General features: G+C 44.6%; 1 protein-coding gene across 1 annotated transcript; it reads left to right on the top strand.

Moving 5' to 3' along the window:
- The first annotated feature begins 6 nt into the window (after positions 1-6).
- LOC124283727 (kelch domain-containing protein 2-like) lies at positions 7-24,597 on the top strand. Its single transcript, XM_046719752.1, is given in 12 exon segments — positions 7-317; positions 1,250-1,368; positions 2,672-2,745; positions 4,726-4,947; positions 5,685-5,781; positions 7,132-7,177; positions 7,180-7,214; positions 7,753-7,892; positions 11,491-11,603; positions 13,176-13,333; positions 22,115-22,167; positions 23,333-24,597. Coding segments are annotated over 12 exon segments (1,245 nt in total). The 5' UTR covers positions 7-310; the 3' UTR covers positions 23,514-24,597.
- The last annotated feature ends 203 nt before the right edge of the window (positions 24,598-24,800 follow it).

The raw sequence follows: 24,800 nt of genomic DNA, 5'->3' as shown, positions 1-24,800 counted from the left end.
GTTTGATTTCTGCCCGACGGGAAAATACTCTTGTTGTTTGTTTTGTTCCATTTTCGCCTTTTCTCAGAAACATGGAGATATAGTAGTGTCTGCTTCGAAAAAATACCAGAAGTATGTGGTTGTACGCTTCTTCCACCACATGCAGCGGTTCACGCGATCACACAGCTGGACTCAAACACAACCGCAAATACTGATTCAGTGGTCACTGGTTGTGTTATTCGACGTCAGTGAATGACAGTGGGATTGCTTGAATGAATCAGCTTTTGTTTTGCTGACAGCCTTACTGAGATAGACATTCGTGCTATATACCATGCAAGGTATACATTCCTAGATTAGTGAGACGCATGCTTGGTAGGATTGTCAAAATCATGACCATGAAAAATGATTCATCGTTTTCATCTCTACGGGTTCCAGGGGTTGGGGAGGGGTTAGTGAGGCTGCATTTTATAAAACTGTGTTTGAACATGGTTAAAATCCATCTGTACCGGGATTTATTGGGTGGGGGAAAGTAGCGTTTACTTTTTTGTGAAACAATATCAGACTATTCATGCATTTCTTTTTTTTGTCATTTAATATTTCTCAATGATATCATTTTATGTGTAGTGATTAGATCATACTCGTAGGTAGTAACAGACATGTAAAGTAGTGTTAATTTGTTCACAAAATCCTTGTGAATACATATTTTACGTGTTGCACAAGCATATGAAAAAATCTTCCTGTTGCCAGTATCAACGGTTGTCTTCCTTATGAGTCAACATCAGTTATGTCACTGGTTATGAGTTTCTATTTTGATCTATGCATCAACACATGGCTACACCACAGATTTCATCAAAGCCTATCCTATCCCCTCTCAAACCTTTTGATTTGTTACAATATACACGCATGTTCTCACAACAATAGCAACATCCCAGTATGTAAAAGGCACATATTTCCGTGTCATGCTTATTGTGTGGGAACATCATAACTGTTAACAAGCATTGAGTTACAGCTGAATTCCATTATGCATTGTTTACACTGTTTCTTGAAACATGGTGTAACATATTTAAATAACTGTTCAGATGTAATATAAATGTTACACTCACAACAAAACTGGCAAAGGATTTGAAACTTGTGTACAGTGTACTGAACATTCTTTACCATTTGGGGAGAAGTAACAAATTTTGTTGTTTCAAACATAAGTAGGTGTGTGTGTCAACGATATTTATGATTAGAGGTGTTTCTCATAACGGTTTGACCTCATTGCCTCCAGCTCTGGGACGCCGCACAGATCAAGTGCATCGTATCCCTTCTCAAGAAGAGATTCCACCACGAAGTGGCCATGTTGCAGCCTGTGTGGATATGAAGCTGCTTGTTTGGGGAGGATATCAGGTGAAACATTTTGTCATTACACTGACGTTACTAGTATGGGTCTTGAACAGGACGGAATCCTAAAACATGTAACTATCAGGACTAGTCAACTTACAAAATGACATGTAGTGAAAGGTTTAGTCTGTCTTACAGTCCCTGAACCACATTGTTTGCATTGGTAAGCTGAACTTACTAGACCAAACAGATTTATACAGGACTCTATCTTCAGCCAAGTGGTTATGTGAAAGAACTTATCAATCTCTTTATTCTGGTGCATGTAGGCCATCGGCCCGTAGTACAATATTACTTCATACAGGCAACAAATGGCTTGTACGAAGCTCATTCACATAAAATAACATTCGCTGTTATAACAGGCTCTAAAGTTAACGTTTGGTGCAGTACACCTTGTTATCCAGGGGATAATATTGCCAAATAATGTTTTGTGAACATTGTTTGGAATGTAGACGTGTGTAGAGACTGTTTCTATTTAAAAATGATTTATAAATATTTGTCAGTCCAGATGAACCCAGTATGACCTGTACCCTCCACTGTTATAGGATTTAACAGAATCATTTGTTGGAGGTTATTTCTCCTTAAATTTATTTATTCATATTTCCCAAAGCAAATGAATTCCAGTACTGATGATAACTGCAAATGTAACTTAATTTGTTAGAGGTTATTTCTCCTTAAAAATTATTTATTAATGTTTGCCTATCCAGATGAATCCAGTATGACTGGTTCTGTCCACAGTTGCAGACTGTAACTGAATCACGTGTCTATGACAAACATTTAACAAGGGATTATGACTGAGTAGAATAAAAACAGTTGTTGTGACATGTCACTAACAGGATATGAAACTAAGCTGTAAGCTACTTAGCAAGTTCTATATAAGCTGATTAAAACATGCTTTGGTTGTTGTGAACATGTCAAATTACTAATACCTTTACCATTGCCCTTGCCACTGATGATAAATTCTTTTGAGTATGGGGACTTCCTATTTGTGTTTTGAAACATACCAAAACTGCCTAATGTTCAGACTACTTGACTCTGTGCGAGATACAAACATTCACTGTTTTGAGTGTTTTGTACAAACTCTAGATACATAAGTACAACTATTATATGGTTAAATGATCAGAGACATGCCATGATAGTTTTGCTGTTATATTATTTGCAATGTGGACAGCTTGACTGACAGATATGAGATTAGGTGAGGCAGGTCCAGCCCAAAAGTCTATTGATTATTTGGTGGATATTTTTACTCAAAGGAAAATTGTTCTAAATTATTTTGAATGGATGCATAATTAAATATATTTTCCTTACAAAGGATGAAAATACCTATGAAGATCGGTACCTGCCGTCAAATGATCTCTGGTGTTACAGCATGGACTTTGATAAATGGTAAGTTTAAATTGGGTTACCGCTGGTTACCATGGTTACAGTCTCAAATGTTATGTCTTGCTCATATTTTGATGAAATAATCATGTCTTTAGTTTCGTATATTCAAGTTTGAGGGCGGTGGGGTAGCCTAGTGGTTAATGCGTTAGCTCGTCACCCCGAAGACCCGGGTTCGAATCCCCACATGGGTACAATGTGTGAAGCCCATTTCTGGTGTCCCCCGCCGTGATATTGCTGGAATATTGCTAAAAGCGGCGTAAAACCAAACTCAGTCAGTTAGTCAGTCAGTCAAGTTTGGCATCTTTTTAGCAGTGTTTGAATCTCAACTTCATTGCCACAAGAACAAAATAACATTGTGTCCGACAACAAAAAGCTCAAACGGAATATGTTTTGCCAGCTTGAACCTGTTTAACGTTTCTGTATCAATATAGGTCAAGATAAAATGCAGGAAAGTCTTCAGCAACTTTGAATCTGTTGTCATCACACAGACGTAACGTGTCTGCTCAAGACAGATTTCTGTCACTTGTATGCAACGTGTGTGTTCTCTGCATTACCAAGTGAAGCGCTTGACCCTAATTAATTCAATCACTGACCCTCGAAAGTTAATTCACTGTCACTGAAGCCAAATTACTCTAGTCCGTGATGTTCTACACCTATAATGAACAAACCAATTAAAACAGAGTGTGATATATAGTAAATTCAATCACAATATAACATATTTTGTATATATATTTCATAAAGCTCACACAATATATTTGTGTGTGTGTACCTAAGTGATTTCTGCAGGTGTATAAGTACCTTGCATCTGCCTGTCCCTCAAATTAACAAAATATTCATGATCAAATGTTAAAAAGTTCACAACAGTGATGTTTATAATGCTCTGTTTCTTTCCTCCGATGTTGTTGCATGTTAAACTCCAAAATGGTAATCCTTCCACTCCCATAACGTGTCATAAATAATCATGTTTTTGATCATGGATTGTTACAGTTTTGTCATTAGCTCTGAACTCGATTGCCAAGTCTTTTACAATGTGTCTCATGCTGATCAGTATTTTTGCAACATGTTTTATTCTGATCAATACTTTGCTGATCAATACTTTGCAATGTGTTTATGCTGATCAATATTTTGCATTGTTTTATGCTGATCAGTATTTTGCAACATGTTTTATTCTGATCATCAGTTTGCAATGTGTTTCCCACTGATAAATACTTTGCAATCTTTTTATGCTGACCTCAGTTCTAAACATGTTTTACCTTTCAATGGTGCGAGTGTTCTATTCTGATTACTTTGCAATCAGATCTAGTTCTGATCAATACTTGTTTCAAAAGTGATCATATGCTGATTAATTTCTGTATGTTTCGGGAAAACTAGAACCTCTTCCCCTGATTTTTGTGAACGTTTTCTGGACAAACTCAGTCATATGGCGGATCAATGGCGTCTCCATCGCCCTCGTTGACAAAGGACAAGCTAGCCATTAAATGCCTTGTGTGTCACATCAACACAAGTCCCCGGCAGAGGGGGGATATTTGTGGCCCCACATTTGCTTGTATTGGTCAAGCTAGATCTAAGTCGATGCAACACATGCTCTGATTGGATAGAAAGAAGGGAGATAATTCGGGTTGCGATTATTTTGTCGCTTGTGGATTTTACGAGAACCGGGAAATATGGCCGTATTAGAACAGAGATTCATAGGAAGATATGACAAGTAACCTCTGTGGGAAGAGAATGTACTAGCCTAGAAAAAAAGGAAATCTCAGGAATTTTTATGACAATCAGTCAGTGTCTTGGAAAAATGAACTGATCTGAGACGCTCCATATCTTTTGTGATAGCTATTTTTGTTTGTATCATTATGGTACTGATAAATGTTTAAGAATGGTTGCTTTATTCTTTCTTTTTACATGAAGCTGAATTGCTGTGATATCACCAAAATTCTCCTCAAAGCAACTTTCAGTCCAGCTCCATTCATGTGCCTTGTTCTTCAGGACCTGCAACACCACCCACGGGACACGCCCTCCAGGGACGTCCGGCGCCTGCTGTTGTGTCCTTGACGGCTTCTTTTACGTGGTGTTTGGTCACACTGACTTTGGCAACACCAACAAGGTATACAAGCTGAACCTGCAGACGATGACCTGGAGCAAGTTACCTGCCACAGAGCGGGCACCAAGCCCTAGAGACAAGTTTGCTTTGTGGACACATGAGAAAAGGTAACATTTTAGCCCAGACCTGTGTAAGTTCTTAGGTGGCTTTTCCATACCAGTGGGCCAACAGCTAAAAGAAAGAATGTTATAGAAGGAAAGATGTCAAAGTTGATGTATGGTTTGTTTAAAAAAGAACAAAAAATCAAGTCTCAGATGAACAGTCTTGTTAAAACTGCAAGTCAAGGATGTTTGAACATAGTGGGATTGTATTTCAAATGGACACTGTCAGTGCATCCATCTGTGCAAGAGGCCATTTTAGAAGCAGATCTCGAAAACCCGAAATATATCTTCACCAGTCTTGGTACACAGATAGGTCTGGTGTTGGGCTGGTGCTTTTTGGTTGCTTGTGATATTTTTACATATATTTTTTAAGATCCATGGTGACAACTTTGGCTTAGACGGGAAATGGGGGTACCAGTTGTGGTAATTTCTGGAGAACCCTGAAAAATGTCCAACATTTTCTTCACCATATTTGGCACATAGATAGATCAAGTGCTGCACTTGTGACTTTTCATACTTTGAAATTTGTTGTAGCAAATATTGTTTGAATTTCAGTGGCAACAAGTTTCACATATTTATTCACCATTGCAGGGGATATGGTTGACCTATTTTGGTTAGACATCAACTTGGTATTTTGCAAGCTGCCTTTGCTGTTTTTTCTTTTAAAGATACTGAATACTCCAGTCTTTTCTTTAGTTTCTAAGTACTATATATTGGTTATTGAAAATGCACTTTGGTTACAGAATCTACTGTTTTGGAGGATTTGGACTTCCGATTCAGGAATACCTATGTGAGAATGGAGACTTTGTGGCAGACACTTCGGGAGACTTGAATGTTCCAGTAAGTCTTTTAGACACAATATTGGGTAGACCATAAATTATAGTTACATCAGTTCTTGAATAGCACCAAGATGTTTACTAGAGACTGGCATGGAAGAGTGATATTCTGTGTTTGTATATGTGATAAGTTTTCATTTTCAAAACTGACTGAACTAAAGGTAAATCTGACCCTCTTGGTGACTTGTTGGAAAGACTTCCGCTCGTATCCCCCCTTAAATTTCATTTTAGTCAAATCATATCACCTGAATATATGTTTCTCATCTGAGAAGGATGAGTTTTAACATGTTTCGTTAATTGTATCTGAACATACTGAAAGGCATATTCTACTTCTAAAACTGCCACTCCAAGAAAGTTTCCTCATTGTTAAAATTTAGGGGGGATACGGGCGGAAGTCTTACCGACTTGTCTGTTTGGTTGTCAACAGACAACTTGACCACATGGAATGTTGAGATAATATCACTGGATTTTCTGGTCCAGCTGCTGTCTGATATTGCAGCAATACACAGCATTACACAGCATTCACTCATCATGAGTCATCAGGGGGTGGGGGTAGCCTAGTGGTTAAAGTGTTCGCTCGTCTCACGCCAAAGATCCTGGTTCGATTCCCTACATGGATACAATGTGGGAAGCCCATTTCTGGTGTTCCCTGCCATCATTTTGCTGGATGTTGCTAAAGGCAGGGTAAAACCATACTCACTCACTCACTCACTCATGAATCATCATCTACTAACATGACCTGATTCTACATCTCATATACTGATCTGGCTATACATGATTCTTCTCTGATAACATGGCTCTACCTCATATACTGATCATGGCTATACCTGATTCTATGATTCTGCTTCTACATATATACTGACATGGCTATAGGTGATTCTGCTGTCTCATATACTGATGACATGGTTATACCTGATTCGACATCTCACATACTGATGTAGCTACACCTGATTCTATGTCTCATATACTAACGTGGCTATACCTGATTCTACATCTCATATACTGACATGGTAATACCTGATTCGACATCTCACATACTGATGTAGCTATACCTGATTCTATGTCTCATATACTGACGTGGCTATACCTGATTCTACATCTCATATACTGACATGGTTATACCTGATTCGACATCTCACATACTGATGTAGCTATACCTGATTCTATGTCTCATATACTGACATGGCTTTACCTGATTCAACATCTCATATACTGATGTGGCTATACCTGATTTTACTTCTCATATACTGACGTGGCTATTCTTGATTCTACATCTCATATACTTACCTGGCTATACCTGATTCTACTTCTCATATACTGCTGTGGCTTTACATGATTTTACTTCTGTTTGTAGCGTTTTTTCCCTGATCGAGGTTGGAACAATCAGCTACTGATATTGGACACGCCACTGATGAATGGTCGAATCCCAAGTGCAGGGTATGTCCACTTTGCTTATCTGGAAAATAAAACTTACACCCTCTGTCATTCTAAACAATTATTCCAGTGTTTCAAATCAGTTCATTGTCTAGGTCATATAGATTGTCTCCAGAATGACCTAACAATACTTTGCAAAGTTGGTTAGGTGATGAAAATGGATAATGTCCTATCAGAACTTATGAAATTGTAAAACTGTCTTTATAACAATTGTGTTTAAGAGGATTACTTTCTTGTTAAAATGTGTTTATCTTCCTATACAAATATTTGTTTTAGACATGAAGGGAGGGAGTGCCTTTACTTAAAAGTCAGCAATTTGATATCCACATATTCATGCTCATTGTAATGGTTTTGATTAATTGTTTATGGTGATTATTTTTATTGTGTTTCAAGAGAATTTCAGCTATTGAGATGTGACCATAAATCAGTTATTCAGTTTACCGTAATAATTATTTTCAAATGAACACTCTTAAACATATTTATTGGGTTATTTATATAAGTGGACAGGGAAATATAACGCTCTAGTATTTCTGATACCCAGGGTCCAGTCCCTCTGCCTCGAGCTGCACATGGGGTAGCTCAACTGGGGGATAAGGTCTACTTGTTCGGAGGACGACATCTTACTGCAAGGATGAATGACCTTCACTGTCTTGACCTTTCAAGCTTGACCTGGAGTGGAGAGTAAGTTTCAGAATGATAAAAGTAGGAGGAACAGTATTAATTTCTTCTAGGGTCGGCGGGGTAGTCAATTTGTTAAAGCATCAGCGCCGGGTTTCGATTCCCCACATGAGTACAGTGTGTGAATCCCATTTCTGATGTCCCCCGCTGTGATATTGCTGGAATATTGCTTAACGCGGTGTAAAACCCACCTCACTCACTCTTTGGGTCTAGGAGACAGACCCTTGAGTATAGTGCAATTTTTATGTGGTCTATCCCACTGTGTTATTACTTTCACACTAACTCTTTCTTCCAGAAAATTGTCTTCACTCTTTAAGCTGACAGGTTGGGTTATGATAGGAATATTGTAAAACCCAGCATTTAAACCCAACTATTTTTCCTTACCCTGACTCATGCTTAATGCTTGTCTCCTTCCTCTTGCGAACGTTAGTGGAACACCTGTATCTCCTATTGAAGCTCCCTTCAATAAAGAACAGACGTAAAATCACTCCTCCCAAGAGTTATCTCCCCAGCTGTTTAGGCGGGAAACTGTGGCGCCACCGTCCCCACATGCTTCACTCTCTCCTTCTTTGCCCTGTGGGCAGGTTGTGAGAGGCATGTGTCTCCTATACGGCACTATATCCTTTAATTATTTAGTTATTCTCCTCTATTCTACTTTTATAGAGGTTTAGTTAGTATCCTTCAACATTATGGTTTGATATTTAATCGTATTTAGCACTGTTTATTCATGGAATTGTCAGTGTTTGTTCAGTTGTTTACACTTCATGAAAACCTATTTTCGTTGTAGATTTAGGTTCGCTGCTGCAAACCCACATTGACTGTGCCCTAGCTGCACAACAACATGTACTTCCAGCTTTAGCTGTAATCTTTATCAGCGAAAGCAGTCACACTAGCTTTACCTAAGTCTTCACGCAACTTGTCTGACAGACAAGTGCTGACGCTTCGAGACAAATGATACGTTTCGAGGATTGACTTCACAGCCATGATAGTGACACATCCTCAAGTGGCGGACTACCTTTGTCACCTAGACAAAGGAAGCGGTTAAAAGGGTCGACACTCTCAACATACCTAGCGGCATTGAGCTCAGTTATCGCCATGAGGACGAGTGCAACTGACAAAAGTACCAGAGTTACTGGCCTTACTACGCCCTTTTAATTGGAGGACCAACATCAGAGATGTGAAACCATTATAGAGAACATCATTCGAGTTCTTGACGCAGAAGACGCTGTTCCTGATAACCTTAGTAACAGCAGCAAGGATGTCGGAAATACATGCTCTGAACTTCGAGGGAACACGATTTGATGAAAATCAAAACATCGTGCATATGGGCCTGAGATGGGACTTCATAGCAAAGAATCAACTGCCAGGTCATCCAGACAGACAGTTCCACGTCCCAACACTATCATCAGTCCTTGGACCACAGGATACGCAGGTCCTATCCTTGTACCCAGTGAGAGCATTGAAAGTCTACCAACAAAGTTCCAGGTCCAGGAGACGGAAATTCAAGTGTCTTTTCGTCTCGATATAGACAGCGACACAGACGGAGGTCTGCCGCACTAAGATATCAAGCTGGATCAGAACTGTCATACTACGGGCCTACAAAGCAGCGGGACTTGATCCTCCAAGAGTCTCCAACCCACATGAAGTTAGAGCTCTGGTGTCAACGCTCGCTCTACATGGGAATCGCTCTATCAGTACGATAATGGAGGGCTGCTTCTGGAAATGGGACAGGATGTTTGCCAACCACTACCTGACGGACATCGCCACTGAGGACGGCTCTGGCATTCACCATTTCGGCCCACTTGTTGTAGCACAACAATTGACAGTCCCAATAAAGGCGCTTGAGACGAGTCTCAGCCTTTTATCACATGACTTACAAAGCCTACACTCCGGAGAGTTTTGCTTAAGTCTATATGCACGTCTAGGACAGACTAGCATAAGTAATATGACCCAGTACTTGTACGGTTACTTGTACAGGAATGGGTCGCTACTCCACTTGGTGCTTGCATCAAGAGATGGAGTCGCAAAATCCACATAAAATGTTAACAGAAGAAAGGACCAAAAGTTAACTATTGTGGTCCCCCCATCTAAAGGCAGCTGGAAGGACAGGGTCACAGCAGCAGCAGAGATTAGCAGTTAAATACAGTGCCAACACGAAGTTCCCATAGGGGGGTATAGAGACGTAAATCACTACATGAAATCCAAAGTAACTTGCCCCGCCTTTTCCGTCCGGATTCTACAAAGCATTAAGCATGAGTCAGGATAAGGAAAAATATGTAATTTTCTGAATAAAATTGATATTTTATACTTATCCTGACTCATGAGGTAAGCCCACCCAGCCTCCCCACTAGACACTTTGGATTTCCCTGCAAATTCAAGTGTCGGGCTCATAATCAGGAGAGAGTGAAGCATGTGGGGACGGTGGCGCCACAGTTTCCCGCCTAAACAGCTGGAGAGATAACTCTTGGGAGGAGTGATTTTACGTCTGTTCTTTATTGAAGGGAGCTTCAATAGGAGATACAAGTGTTCCACTAACGTTCTCAAGAGGAAGGAGACAAGCATTAAGCATGAGTCAGGATAAGTATAAAATATCAATTTTATTCAGAAAATTACATTATTCACTCATTCAGAAGATGTACCTCGCTCTACATTAATTGTCTTTTTTAAATGTGCACTATACACCTGAAAGTATGGTATTCACTATGGCTGCCACTTCATGATACAGATAAGGGGCGGTTTGGTAGCCTAGTGCTTAAAGTGTTGGCTCGTCACACCAAAGACCCGGGTTCGATTCCCCACATGGGCACAATGTGCGAAGCCCATTTCTGGTGTCCCCCGCCATGATATTGCTGGAATATTGCTAAAAACTGTGAAACCATACACACTCACTCATGATACAGATGAAATACTGTTGAAATAGTAGTCTTAAACCCAACTCGCTCATTCACTCCTAAATGAAGGATTTAGAAGAGTGTCATTTTTGTGTTAATACAGGCAATATGCACATTGAGGCCATGTATGTCACTTTTTATCCTCAATGAGTGAGCCATGTGTCGGATATATACTGTCAGCTGACCACACCATTCCTCGAAATGCTATAGAACCACCATGTGTTGACATATCATAGATGTTCATATGACCTCAATTTGGATTTTTAATAAATATTTTTATTTCATGCTTCACATAAAGAATCTGTTGTAGCACATCTTCAATTGTAATATGAATCTTGGTTTGTTGTCACTCTGACTGACCCATGAAGATCTGGGTTACATTTGGTCTTCAGTAACCCATGCTTATCATAAATGGATACTAACGGGATCGGGTAGTCGGACTCGCTGAAATGGCTGACACATGTCATCGTATCCCAGTTGTAAAGATCGATGCTCATGCTGTTGATTACTGGATTGTCTGGTCCAGACTCGATTATTTGGGACCGCCGCCATATAGCTGAAAAATGTCTGAGTGCGGTGTAAAACTAAACTCACTCACTCACTCACTTCACTATGATTACCTCGCTGATACTGAGACAAATCCTTTTGCTTTGATCTCTGAGCGCCAGTTGTATGGTTCTGTGAATAAAAATATTATATTATTTTTCCAGGCTGACATGTTCAACAGTGATCCCTTGTGGCCGATCATGGCACACACTGACCCCTGTGTCACACAACCACCTCTTCCTGTATGGGGGATACACACAGGATCAGAAGCCTCTCAGTTAGTAAAATCTCTATTTAAGAAGTGAATTATTTTGATTTTGTTTTTCTGATATTCTAGGTCAAAATTGATGTGTCCACTATGTAAGTGACCCGTGAAGGTCTGCGTTAGAATTGACCTTCAGCAACCCATGCTTGTCATAAGAGGCGACTAATGGGATCAGGTGGTCAGGCTCGCTGACTTGGTTTTACACTCGTCAGCGACATATCTCAAGAACTATTCACTGGATTTTCTTCATATTTGACACCCAGCTTCATATGGGGAAGGCTCAGGGACCTGTCATTTTGGTGACCTTAACATAATTTTCAAGGTCACACCAACACTTTGAAGATTTCAGTATGTTAAGATTGTCAGCAAGATATCTCAAGAACAGTTCACTGGATTTTCTTCACAGACTTTCAAGACTTCTCTTGACTGTTTTTTTTATTTCTTTATTACTATTTTTTGCATATTTCATACCCCATGACATTCATGTCAAGGTCAAAGTGAGTCTTGAAAATACTTGTGTGATTGAACAGCTACAGAACAAGATATCAAGAGAGGTTGACAGATCATGTTTTGTCAACAATTAACTCCATCTTAAACTACTTTCATTACTTTTTTAGTTTGATTTGATAATTTGCAGCGGGGAATTATATCACCTTAGTGACAACTACTTGTATCCCAATTACATAGATCGATGCTCATGTTGTTGATCACTGGATTGTTTGGTCCAGACTCGAATATTTACAGACCGCAGCCATATAGCTTGAATATTGCTGAATGAGACATAAAACTAAACTCACTCACTCCTGGCTTCACGTATATATTTCATTGAAATATAATTGAAAATCACTCGCTGGGTTAACTGATCAAATGCTAAACTGACAGCTGAGCCTAATTTGGTCCTAATGTAGAGTCATTAGTAGGTTCTAAGCTAACTACTAATCGTAAGATGTGACTCAATAGATAGATTTAGTTGATTTTTGTCTGCATATCCATGGGGTATTGCTAATAATATCCATCGGTTGATTGTCTAGTCCGGCTTGATTGTTTCCAGGCCCCCGAATGCAGTATCAAACAATGTAAAACATGTGTAAGAATATTTCTGAAGGCTATTGTAAGTATTTCACTTGTTTCTGCCAGCATGTTATACTATTCACACTTTGCTAAGGATCAAATCATGGATTCAACAGAAAACTATTATGTGGGCTCAAATTTGGTTTAAATACGTAAGCTTATTTTTAGCATGGATCCTAGGTTTCAGTATGTCATTGCATCTTGTGGATCCCATACCTGCTATTGACAGGTGTTGTGTACTTGTCAATGACTCATTCAATGATTTGCAAAATGGTTGCTTGGTGCCATGAAAATCATATTTATGGTTACTCATGTATCAAGTGCATAAGGTTAGATTAAAGTGACTGTTTGCCTAAAGAGGGGTTACCATATTATTTTTTATCATGTTTTAAATAGATACAATTTCAAATTATAAATCTGTGTTTAAGTAAAGTTGTGAATTTTTGTGATCCTTAGCAAAGTGTGAGTAGTATATGTGGGAACTCCTGCTACTGATTGTCTGATTTTTGACAGGTGATGCATGGGTGCTGGATGTCGATGTGTGTCAATGGACACAACTAGTCATCCCACAGAACAACCCTCGTCTCTGGCATACAACAGCCCTGTCCTCAGACAATGATATCCTCATCTTCGGGGGCTGTTGTGATGACATCCTCAGCCATCAGGTTAACGTATGTTTATTGCTTATATCGAACAGACATTTCTTTATAAGGGAGACATGAAATAGACTATGCCTTTTACAAAGCAGTCAGATACAAAATATGTTATGTTTGGGATTGCACTTTGTCATTGAAGTACAGACTCTAGCAGTGTTTGTGGGTTGATTCACACCTGGGATTCAAACCCGGACTCTTAGAGTAAGGCACTTAATTGTCAGCACACAAAAGTGTGGGACGGGACTCAACCCCCCAAACATACAAGGATCTGTACTTTACTAAGGCTGAAGACCCGGTTTAGATTCCCCACATGGGTACAATGTGTGTGCCCCCGCCGTGATATTGCTGGAATATTGCTAAAAGCACCATAAAACTAAACTCACTCACTCACTTTACTAAGAAAGCGTTATCCAAGATGTAAGATATGTTACAAAATGGTAATAAACAGTCACTGTCCATGCATATATATCATATACATGTCCAGTATACAGAGTAGAATAAGTATTCCTTCAGCAGGCTGGTGTCATTGTCATTCACTGTCAAACAAAAAAAAAGAAACTGAAATGTGTCTAAATAATTAGGGGCCCAGTAGCTTATACCTGTCTCCTGTGGCATTTTGGGCCTGAGTAGGCCCCAGAGCTTCCAGGTGCCCAGTACCCCATGCTTGTCTCCTTGTAGGGCTTCCAGGTCCCCAGTACCCCATGCTTGTCTCCCTGTAGGGGTTCCAGGTCCCCAGTACCCCATGCTTGTCTCCCTGTAGGGCTTCCAGGTCCCCAGTACCCCATACTTGTCTCCATGTAGGGCTTCCAGGTCCCCAGTACCCCATGCTTGTCTCCCTGTAGGGCTTCTAGGTCCCAGTACCCCATGCTTGTCTCCCTGTAGGGCTTCTAGGTCCCCAGTACCCCATACTTGTCTCCATATAGGGCTTCTAGGTCGCCAGTACCCCATACTTGTCTCCATGTAGGGCTTCCAGGTCCCCAGTACCCCATGCTTGTCTCCCTGTAGGGCTTCTAGGTCCCAGTACCCCATGCTTGTCTCCCTGTAGGGCTTCTAGGTCCCAGTACCCCATGCTTGTCTATAGGGCTTCTAGGTCCCCAGTACCCCATACTTGTCTCCATGTAGGGCTTCTAGGTCCCAAGTACCCCATGCTTGTCTCCCTGTAGGGCTTCTAGGTCCCCAGTACCCCATGCTTGTCTCCATGTAGGGCTTCTAGGTCCCCAGTACCCCATGCTTGTCTCCCTGTAGGGCTTCTAGGTCCCCAGTACCCCATGCTTGTCTCCCTGTAGGTGCTTTTAGGTCCCCAGTACCCCACGCTTGTCTCCCTGTAGGGCTTCTAGGTCCCCAGTACCCTATGCTTGTCTCCATGTAGGGCTTCCAGGTGCCCAGTACTCCATGCCTGTCTCCCTGTAGAGGTTCCAGGTCCCCAGTACCCCTTCCTTGTCTCCCTGTAGGGGTTCCAGGTCCCCAGTACCCCATGCTTGTCTCCCTGTAGGGGTTCCAGGTCCCCAGTACCCCATGCTTGTCTCCCTGTAGAGGTTCCAGGTCCCCAGTACCCCATGCTTGTCTCCCTGTAGGGGTTCCAGGTCCCCAGTACCCCATGCTTGTCTCCCTGTAGAGGTTCCAGGTCCCCAGTACCCCATGCTTGTCTCCCTGTAGAGGTTCCAGGTCCCCAGTACCCCATGCTTGTCTCCCTGTAGGGCTTCCAGGTGCCCAGTACCCCATGCCTGTCTCCTTGTAGAGGTTCCAGGTCCCCAATACCCCATGCCTGTCTTCCTGTAGTGGTTCCAGGTCCCCAGTACCCCGTACTTGTCTCCTTGTATGGGTTCCAGGTCCCCAGTACCCCATGCTTGTCTCCCTGTAGAGGTTCCAGGTGCCCAGTACCCCATGCTTGTCTCCCTGTAGAGGTTCCAGGTACCCAGTACCCCATGCTTGTCTCCCTGTAGGGCTTCCAGGTCCCCAGTACCCCATGCTTGTCTCCTTGTAGAGGTTCCAGGTCCCCAGTACTCCATGCTTGTCTCCCTGTAGAGGTTCCAGGTCCCCAGTACCCCATGCTTGTCTCCCTGTAGAGGTTCCAGGTACCCAGTACCCCATGCTTGTCTCCCTGTAGGGCTTCCAGGTGCCCAGTACCCCATGCTTGTCTCCCTGTAGGGCTTCCAGGTGCCCAGTACCCCATGCTTGTCTCCCTGTAGAGGTTCCAGGTACCCAGTACCCCATGCTTGTCTCCCTGTAGGGCTTCCAGGTGCCCAGTACCCCATGCTTGTCTCCCTGTAGGGCTTCCAGGTCCCCAGTACCCCATGCTTGTCTCCCTGTAGAGGTTCCAGGTCCCCAGTACCCCATGCTTGTCTCCTGTGTCAGGGCTTCCAGGTCCCCAGTACCCCATGCTTGTCTCCCTGTAGGGTTCCAGGTCCCCAGTACCCCATGCTTGTCTCCCTGTAGGAGGTTCCAGGTCCCCAGTACCCCATGCTTGTCTCCCTGTAGGGGTTCCAGGTCCCCAGTACCCCATACTTGTCTCCCTGTAGGGGTTCCAGGTCCCCAGTACCCCATGCTTGTCTCCCTGTAGAGGTTCCAGGTCCCCAGTACCCCATGCTTGTCTCCCTGTAGGGCTTCCAGGTCCCCAGTACCCCATGCTTGTCTCCCTGTAGGGGTTCCAGGTCCCCAGTAGCCCCCCAGTACTTGTTTGTCTCCTGTAGAGGTTCCAGGTCCCCAGTACCCCATGCTTGTCTCCCCTGTAGGGGTTCCAGGTCCCCAGTACCCCATGCTTGTCTCCCTGTAGGGAATCCAGGTCCCAGTACCCCATGCTTGTCTCCCTGTAGGGGTTCCAGGTCTACCCCATGCTTGTCTCCCTTGTAGGGCTTCCAGGTCCCCAGTACCCCATGCTTGTCTCCCTGTAGGGGTTCCAGGTCCCCAGTACCCTGCACCCATACTTGTCTCCTCTGTAGGGGTTCCCAGGTCCCCAGTACCCCATGCTTGTCTCCCCCTGTAGGGGTTCCAGGTGCCCAGTACCCCATGCTTGTCTCCCTGTAGGGTTCCAGGACAGTATGTGCCCCCAGTACCCCATGCTTGTCTCCCTGTGGGGGTTCCAGGACAGAATAGGTCCCCAGTACCCCATGCTTGTCTCCCTGTAGGGGTTCCAGGTCCCCAGTACCCCCATGCTTGTCTCCCCTGTAGGGGTTCCAGGTCCCAGTACCCCATGCCTCCCCTGTAGGTCCAGGTCCAGTACCCCCATGCTTGTCTCCCTGGGTATCCAGGACCAGGTCCCCAGTACCCCATGCTTGTCTCCCTGTGGAGGGGTTCCAGGTCCCCAGTACCCTCGTGACTTGTCTCCTGTGAGGGATCCAGGTCCCCAGTACCCCATGCTTGTCTCCCTGTGAGGTTCCAGGTCAGAATAGGTCCCCAGTACCCCATGCTTGTCTCCCTGTAGGGGTTCCCAGGTCCCCAGTACCCCATGCTTGTCTCCTTGTGGAGGTTCCAATAGGTCCCCAGTACCCCATGCTTGTCTCCTGTAGAGGTTCCAGGTACCCAGTACCCCATGCTTGTCTCCCTGTAGGGGCTTCCAGGTCCCCAGTACCCCATGCTTGTCTCCCTGTGGGAATCCAGGGGTTCCAGGTCCCCAGTACCCCATGCTTGTCTCCCTGTAGGGAATCCAGGTCCCCAGGTCCCCTGTACCCCATGCTTGTCTCCCTGTAGAGGTTCCAGGTCCCCAGTACCCCATGCTTGTCTCCCTGTGGGCTTCCAGGTGCCCCAGTACCCCATGCTTGTCTCCCTGTGGGAATAGGGGACAGAGGTCCCCAGTACCCCATGCTTGTCTCCCCTGTAGGAATTCCAGGACAGAATAGGTCCCCAGTACCCCATGCTTGTCTCCTGTAGGGCTTCCAGGTCCCCAGTACCCCTGCTTGTCTCCAGGAGGGGTTCCAGGTCCCCAGTACCCCATGCCTGTCTCCCTGTGGAGGTTCCAGGTCCCCAGTACCCCTGAATTGTCTCCCAGTTCCAGGTCCCCAGTACCCTGTCTTGTCTCCTGTGTAGGGGTTCCAGGTCCCCAGTACCCCTCATGCTTGTCTCCCCTGTAGGGTTCCAGGTCCCCAGTACCCTCAGATTGTCTCCCCAGTAGGGGTTCCAGGTCCCCAGTACCCCATGCTTGTCTCCCTGTAGAGGTTCCAGGTCCCCAGTACCCCATGCTTGTCTCCCTGTAGAGGTTCCAGGTCCCCAGTACCCCATGCTTGTCTCCCCCTGTAGGGGTTCCAGGTGCCCAGTACCCCATGCCTGTCTCCCTTGTAGAGGTTCCAGGTCCCCAGTACCCCATGCTTGTCTCCCTGTAGGAGTCCAAGGACCAGGTCCCCAGTACCCCATGCTTGTCTCCCTGTGTGGGGTTCCAGGTCCCCAGTACCCCATGCTTGTCTCCCCTGTAGAGGTTCCAGGTGCCCAGTACCCCATGCTTGTCTCCCTGTAGAGTTCCAGGTACCCAGTACCCCATGCTTGTCTCCCTGTGTCCAGGGGTTCCAGGTCCCCAGTACCCCATGCTTGTCTCCCTGTGTAGAGGTTCCAGGTCCCCAGTACTCCATGCTTGTCTCCCTGTGTTCCAGGTTCAGGACAGAATAGGTCCCAGTACCCCATGCTTGTCTCCCCATGTAGGGGTTCCAGGTAGGTCCCAGTACCCCATGCTTGTCTCCCCTGTAGGGCTTCCAGGTGCCCAGTACCCCATGCTTGTCTCCCTGTAGGGGTTCCAGGTCCCCAGTACCCCATGCTTGTCTCCCTGTAGAGGTTCCAGGTCCCCAGTACCCCATGCTTGTCTCCCTGTAGGGGTTCCAGGTCCCCAGTACCCCATGCTTGTCTCCCTGTAGGGGTTCCAGGTCCCCAGTACCCCATGCTTGTCTCCCTGTAGAGGTTCCAGGTCCCCAGTACCCCATGCTTGTCTCTCCCTGTGGGGGACAGAATAGGTCCCCAGTACCCCATGCTTGTCTCCCCTGTAGGGGTTCCAGGTCAGAATAGGTCCCAGTACCCCATGCTTGTCTCCCCTGTAGAGGTTCCAGGTCCCCAGTACCCCATGCTTGTCTCCCTGTAGGGCTTCCAGGTGTCCCAGTACCCCATGCTTGTCTCCTGTAGAATAGGTCCCCAGTACCCCATGCTTGTCTCCCTGTAGGAGGTTCCAGGTCCCCAGTACCCCATGCTTGTCTCCCTGTAGGGACATTCCAGGTCCCCAGTACCCCATGCTTGTCTCCCTCTGGTAGGGGTTCCAGGTCCCCAGTACCCCATGTACTTGTCTCCCTGTAGGGGTTCCAGGTCCCCAGTACCCCATGCTTGTCTCCCCTGTAGGGCTTCCAGGTGCCCAGTACCCCATGCTTGTCTCCCCTGTAGGGATTCCAGGTCCCCAGTACCCCATACTTGTCTCCCCTGTAGGGGTTCCAGGTCCCCAGTACCCCATGCTTGTCTCCCCTGTAGGGGTTCCAGGTCCCCAGTACCCCTGTACTTGTCTCCCTGGGAATCTGTAGACACTTCCAGGTGCCCAGTACCCCATGCTTGTGTCTCCCCTGTAGGGGTTCCAGGTCCCCAGTACCCCATGCTTGTCTCCCCTGTAGGGCTTCCAGGTCCCCAGTACCCCATGCTTGTCTCCCCTGTAGGGTTCCAGGTCCCCAGTAGGTCCCCATGTACCCACATGCTTGTCTTCCAGGTCCCCAGTACTTGGTCTCCCTGTAGGGGTTCCAGGTCCCCAGTACCCCATACTTGTCTCCCTGTAGGGGTTCCAGGTCCCCAGTACCCCATGCTTGTCTCCCTTTGTAGGGGTTCCAGGTCCCCAGTACCCCATGCTTGTCTCCTTGTAGAGGTTCCAGGTCCCCAGTACCCCATGCTTGTCTCCCTGTAGAGGTTCCAGGTACCCAGTACCCCATGCTTGTCTCCCCTGTAGGGACTTCCAGGTGCCCAGTACCCCATGCTTGTCTCCTGTAGGACTCCAGGTCCCCTAGTACCCAGTACCCATGCTTGTCTCCCCTGTAGGGCTTCCAGGTCCCCAGTACCCCATGCTTGTCTCCCTGTAGGGGTTCCAGGTCCCCAGTACCCCATGCTTGTCTCCTTATAGGGGGACAGAATAGGTCCCCAGTACCCCATGCTTGTCTCCCTGTAGGGACTTCCAGGTCCCCAGTACCCATGCTTGTCTCCCTGTAGGGGACAGAGGTCCCCAGTACCCCATGCTTGTCTCCATATAGGGCTTCTAGGTCCCCAGTACCCCATGCTTGTCTCCCTGTAGGGCTTCCAGGTACCCAGTACCCCATGCTTGTCTCCATATAGGGCTTCTAGGTCCCCAGTACCCCATGCTTGTCTCCCTGTAGGGCTTCCAGGTCCCCAGTACCCCATGCTTGTCTCCCTGTAGGGGTTCCAGGTCCCCAGTACCCCATGCTTGTCTCCCTGTAGGGTTCCAGGTCCCCAGTACCCCATGCTTGTCTCCCTGTAGGGCTTCCAGGTCCCCAGTACCCCGTACTTGTCTCCCTGTAGGGGTTCCAGGTCCCCAGTACCCCATGCTTGTCTCCCTGTAGGGGTTCCAGGTCCCCAGTACCCCATGCTTGTCTCCCTGTAGGGCTTCCAGGTCCCCAGTACCCCATGCTTGTCTCCCTGTAGGGCTTCCAGGTCCCCAGTACCCCATGCTTGTCTCCCTGTAGGAGGTTCCAGGTCCCCAGTACCCCATGCTTGTCTCCCTGTAGGGGTTCCAGGTCCCCAGTACCCCATGCTTGTCTCCTTGTAGAGGTTCCAGGTCCCCAGTACCCCAGTACTTATGCTGTCTCCCTGTAGGGGTTCCAGGTCCCCAGTACCCCATGCTTGTCTCCTTGTAGAGGTTCTAGGTCCCCAGTATCCCATGCTTGTCTCCCTGTAGAGGTTCCAGGTCCCCAGTACCCCATGCTTGTCTCCTTGTAGAGGTTCCAGGTCTCCAGTACCCCATGCTTGTCTCCATGTAGGGCTTCCAGGTGCCCAGTACCCCATACTTGTCTCCCTGTAGGGCTTCTAGGTCCCCAGTACCCCATGCTTGTCTCCATGTAGGGCTTCTAGGTCCCTAGTACCCCATGCTTGTCTCCATGTAGGGCTTCCAGGTGCCCAGTACTCCATGCTTGTCTCCATGTAGGGCTTCTAGGTCCCTAGTACCCCATGCTTGTCTCCATGTAGGGCTTCTAGGTCCCTAGTACCCCATGCTTGTCTCCATGTAGGGCTTCCAGGTGCCCAGTACCCCATGCTTGTCTCCATGTAGGGCTTCTAGGTCCCAGTACCCCATGCTTGTCTCCCTGTAGGGCTTCCAGGTGCCCAGTACTCCATTCTTGTCTCCATGTAGGGCTTCTAGGTCCCTAGTACCCCATGCTTGTCTCCATGTAGGGCTTCCAGGTGCCCAGTACTCCATGCCTGTCTCCATGTAGAGGTTCCAGGTACCCAGTACCCCATGCTTGTCTCCCTGTAGGGCATCCAGGTGCCCAGTACCCCATGCTTGTCTCCTTGTAGAGGTTCCAGGTACCCAGTACCCCATGCTTGTCTCCCTGTGGAGGTATCAGGTACCCAGTACCCATGCTTGTCTCCCTATGGGGGTTCCAGGTCCTCAGTATCCCATTCTTGTCTCCCTGTGGAGGTATCAGGTGTCCTGTACCCCATGCTTGTCTCCCTGTGGGGATCCAAATCAGAATAGGTCCCAGTACCTCATGCTTGGTTTAACAGCCAGGATATAGGATAGATGGACAAATTACAATTGGGTGTCCAGTCTATTTTTTCTGGGCAGTTGAGATACAGATGGAATAATGCTAAATGTGACACTGGGCATCATTCATTCACTGACAGTGATCAGAAGCCCATTTCTTAGCAGTGACTTGTCTTATAGCTAAAATACATGGAATTATCATGAAACAGCCCGCACATTATCAGAAATTTGCGGTCCGCTGCAAATGATATTGGACCGCTCAACCTTAATGACGGGCCACTATCAGTTCTGTTGTCAAGTGACGTCATAGTTCGACATTAATTGGCTTTCGACTGGCAGTTATTCTGGGTCAAACAAGTCAAAGCAACCCAAATTCCCGCTTTAAATAGCGGTAATATTGTCTTTCTTGTTGGTGCTAACCTTAACAATTGCACTATTAAGACTGTTGATGGACCAAAACCGAACACTGTCATAGTTTGACAGGTTGCAGGCTATGGTCTTGTCAAAGGCCAAGGTCGAATATCGTCACTTTCTGTTGTGACGTCACTTGAATTGTTCGATGACGTAATTGCATTCGGGCAGTCAAGCCCGTCAGAAGTTGATTTGGGTAAACTTACAGTCCGATTCCTTCATTGTTTCCTTTTTCTTTTCAACACAAATTCCATGTATTTTAGCAGTAATAGCGGTAATGCTATTTTTGAGGGCATTATCATTTGCAGAAGCCCTCGGTCTTTTTCAACTGCCCTCCTTCGTCGGGCAGTTAATGGAAGACCTCGGGCTTCTGCAAATGATAATGCCCTCAAAAATAGCATTACCCTTATAATGTACCATATTGGCGTGGCTTGATACACATAATTGACCATTGGTTAACATGGGTCAGATTTCATTGTGTTACAGGTTCAAAATTAACAAACTTCATGGATAACAGCTTCTTGTATTTTGTTTCATGAGTGTGATGTTTCAATACAGATTCTTGTACTATTGTTATCCATTGATTTTGTCAATATTGTGCTTCCCAATTTCTAAAATGGCACTCAAAGAAGTATTACAGGTTATTATGATATTTGTATAATACTCACAATACAATTCTAACTTGTACTTTCATTTTATTCATTGCCTATATTTTCTTTCAGGAACATTCTAACAAAATCCTAGTGTTTAGATTACAGCCAAAATCACTCCTCAGGTAAGACTTGCTGCACATAACTGATTCCATTCAATGTTTATAATATCAGTCAGTATTTGATGAGACATTGTCTTTGATGGAGCACCTTTTGTTTACCACTGAAGATTTCAGACAGATTTTTGGTTCTCTGAACTGTAGGGTGGTGGAGTAGCTCAGTGGTTAAAGCGTTTGCTCATAACGCTGAAGACCCAGTTTGATTCCCCACATGGGTGCAATGGATGAAGCCCATTTCTGGTGTTTCTTGCCGTGATATTCTGGTGTTTATCGCCGTTAAAATCAGGTAAAACTAACTTTACTCACTCAATCTCTGAACTGTAAACAAAGTTTTTATTTAAATTTGACAGAAAACTACTGACATTTACTCAACACTGTTCCAGTTGGATATCTCAAGTCAATGACAGTGGTATTTCAGCTAAATTTGGAGTGCTGACTTTTGTAGCCTCTTCACTAGCTGACAGGTGGAGTGCTTACCTGCTTAGTAAACTTATAGCATGACATATTGTCCATTGTCGGTCCATCGTTAACTTTGGCTTTGTCAGCATCTGCAATGAAACTACAAACCCATGAAGATCAGAGTTAAAATGGGTCTTCAGCAAACCGTGCTTGTCGTATTGGGTGGCCACATTTGCTTACTTGGTATACATGCTGTTGATCACTGGGTTGTCTGGTCCAGACTCAGTTATTTAAAGACTGCCACTGTAGCATTAATCAATAAGCAAACAAACAAAATCAATGAAACTGCAAGGCCTAAGGGACTGAAACGATCCAGCTTTGGTGTCTCTAAAAGCCAGCTTTGGTGGTAATATTGAAAATATCAGTTTGGATGATTACATAGCCATTTCTCCATGTATCATTTTGAAATTTAATATGCAACAAATATTAGGTACATTATGCCTTGCATATCATACTTTTTTTGGCATATTTAATTTTTTTACAGCCTCATTTTTAGAAATCGTATAATGGCTAATAATAGGCTTTCTTTTTCAGAATGTGTTGAATTTTGGCATAGTTGGGCCCAGCACATGTTCATGTTTAAAAGAAGCCTTGTTTCAATCCTTACAACTTATTAGTTGCTGTCATTTGCAAACATAAATCGAAGTAGGCTAAAAATGTTAAATACCTAAATGTTGTTTCATAAGCATTTCTAACCCTTTGTTTTTTTCAGGTTGTGTCTGGAAACGGTGTTCAATTATCGTATTGAAACTCAGCCATCATGGCCATACCTCCCCACTATCCTCCAGAAATGGCTGGACACCAAGTTAAAGTATTCCAAACGAACTGTACATAATGTCAGCCACGCACAACACAACCATAAGGAACAAGCTTCCACGTGCGAGGTCACATGACCATGGATGAGCAGAATGATACCGCCCAATGAACTATGTGTGGCACAGATTGTGATTTTTTAAGGTGTAGTTTATTCAGTTGTGTTGCTGCTATAAGTGATAAAAGTATCCACTGTGTCACGTGTCCTGAATGCATAATGATTGTGAATCAATGGAATGGTTGTCCAAGGCCTGTCTAAGCACGGAGGTGATTACAAGTCCCATATTATTTCATGATCACAACTCCAAATATGTTGTTCTGTATTGTATCTGTGTCATCTGAATACAAACTGTTTTCTGCAGCTTCTGCTGCTGTTGCTGCTGCTGCAGCTGGTTGAAAAACTGTAGCATCTCTGTATGCTGACTGTCTGCCTGACCTTCCATTTGGCTCCTGTTCCCAGTTATCTCCACTCGACAGTCATGTGATTTCCACCAGATCATATGATCTCAATCTAGATAGAACTGAACTGTCTTAAAGCAATAGTCTGATGTCCATATTTTTTAGTGTAGGCCTTGCAGTTTGTACCCTTTGTGAAATAGGGACTATATCTTTGCATTATGAACATGAATTACCTGGTATGGTACTTCTTTGGATCATAAAAATTGAATTGGTAGACATTCGTCGGCTCCAGCTCGCATAACTAAGGGTATCTCCTGAATGATATATGCATTTCGTCTACATACTCAGGTATTTTTTGTTACTTTACAAATGCAATGTCTTTACTCTTTCTCGCCCAACCATAGGAAGCATCTGACGTTATGTGTTATGTTCTTCCTGCTCATTCTTGCCAGGTACTACTCTCTACACCAAGAGTATGATGATACAGGATTTTATCAGGCATGAAAAGGCTTAGAATTTTCATCTTTCTTAAATAGTCTTAAGAATACATATGACCTAAAAAAGAAATGTTTCTTTTTCCAATCTACATCTCAAGTAAATTAAGATTACCATCGTATTACGGATTGAAAAGCAAAAGTAAAAACACATATTGATTGAAAAGCAAAAGTAATAACACATATGATTTGTACACTGTATATATTTTGTCAGTGGCCATAATGCTCACCCCAACTTACCATAATGCTCACCCCAACTTACCAATATGCCCCAATCTGTTAAAAAGTGTTAAGTCTATTTTCAGCGAGTGCCCTCAGTTTTAATACGCAACATCATCAAATACTCAAAAGTAATAAATGATAGTATTGAAATGTTATGATAGAGTGTGAAAAAAGAATCTCCCTCACCTTTAATCACTGCCCACACCAATACTCCAAGCCTCTCAACACAATAACCTCCTAGCCCCTACATCA

This window comes from Haliotis rubra, unplaced genomic scaffold, assembly GCF_003918875.1.
Source record: "Haliotis rubra isolate DU_JTF1 unplaced genomic scaffold, ASM391887v1 Scf32, whole genome shotgun sequence".
NCBI classification, from domain to species: Eukaryota; Metazoa; Mollusca; class Gastropoda; order Lepetellida; family Haliotidae; genus Haliotis; species Haliotis rubra.
This window is presented reverse-complemented; position numbering and strand designations above follow the sequence as displayed.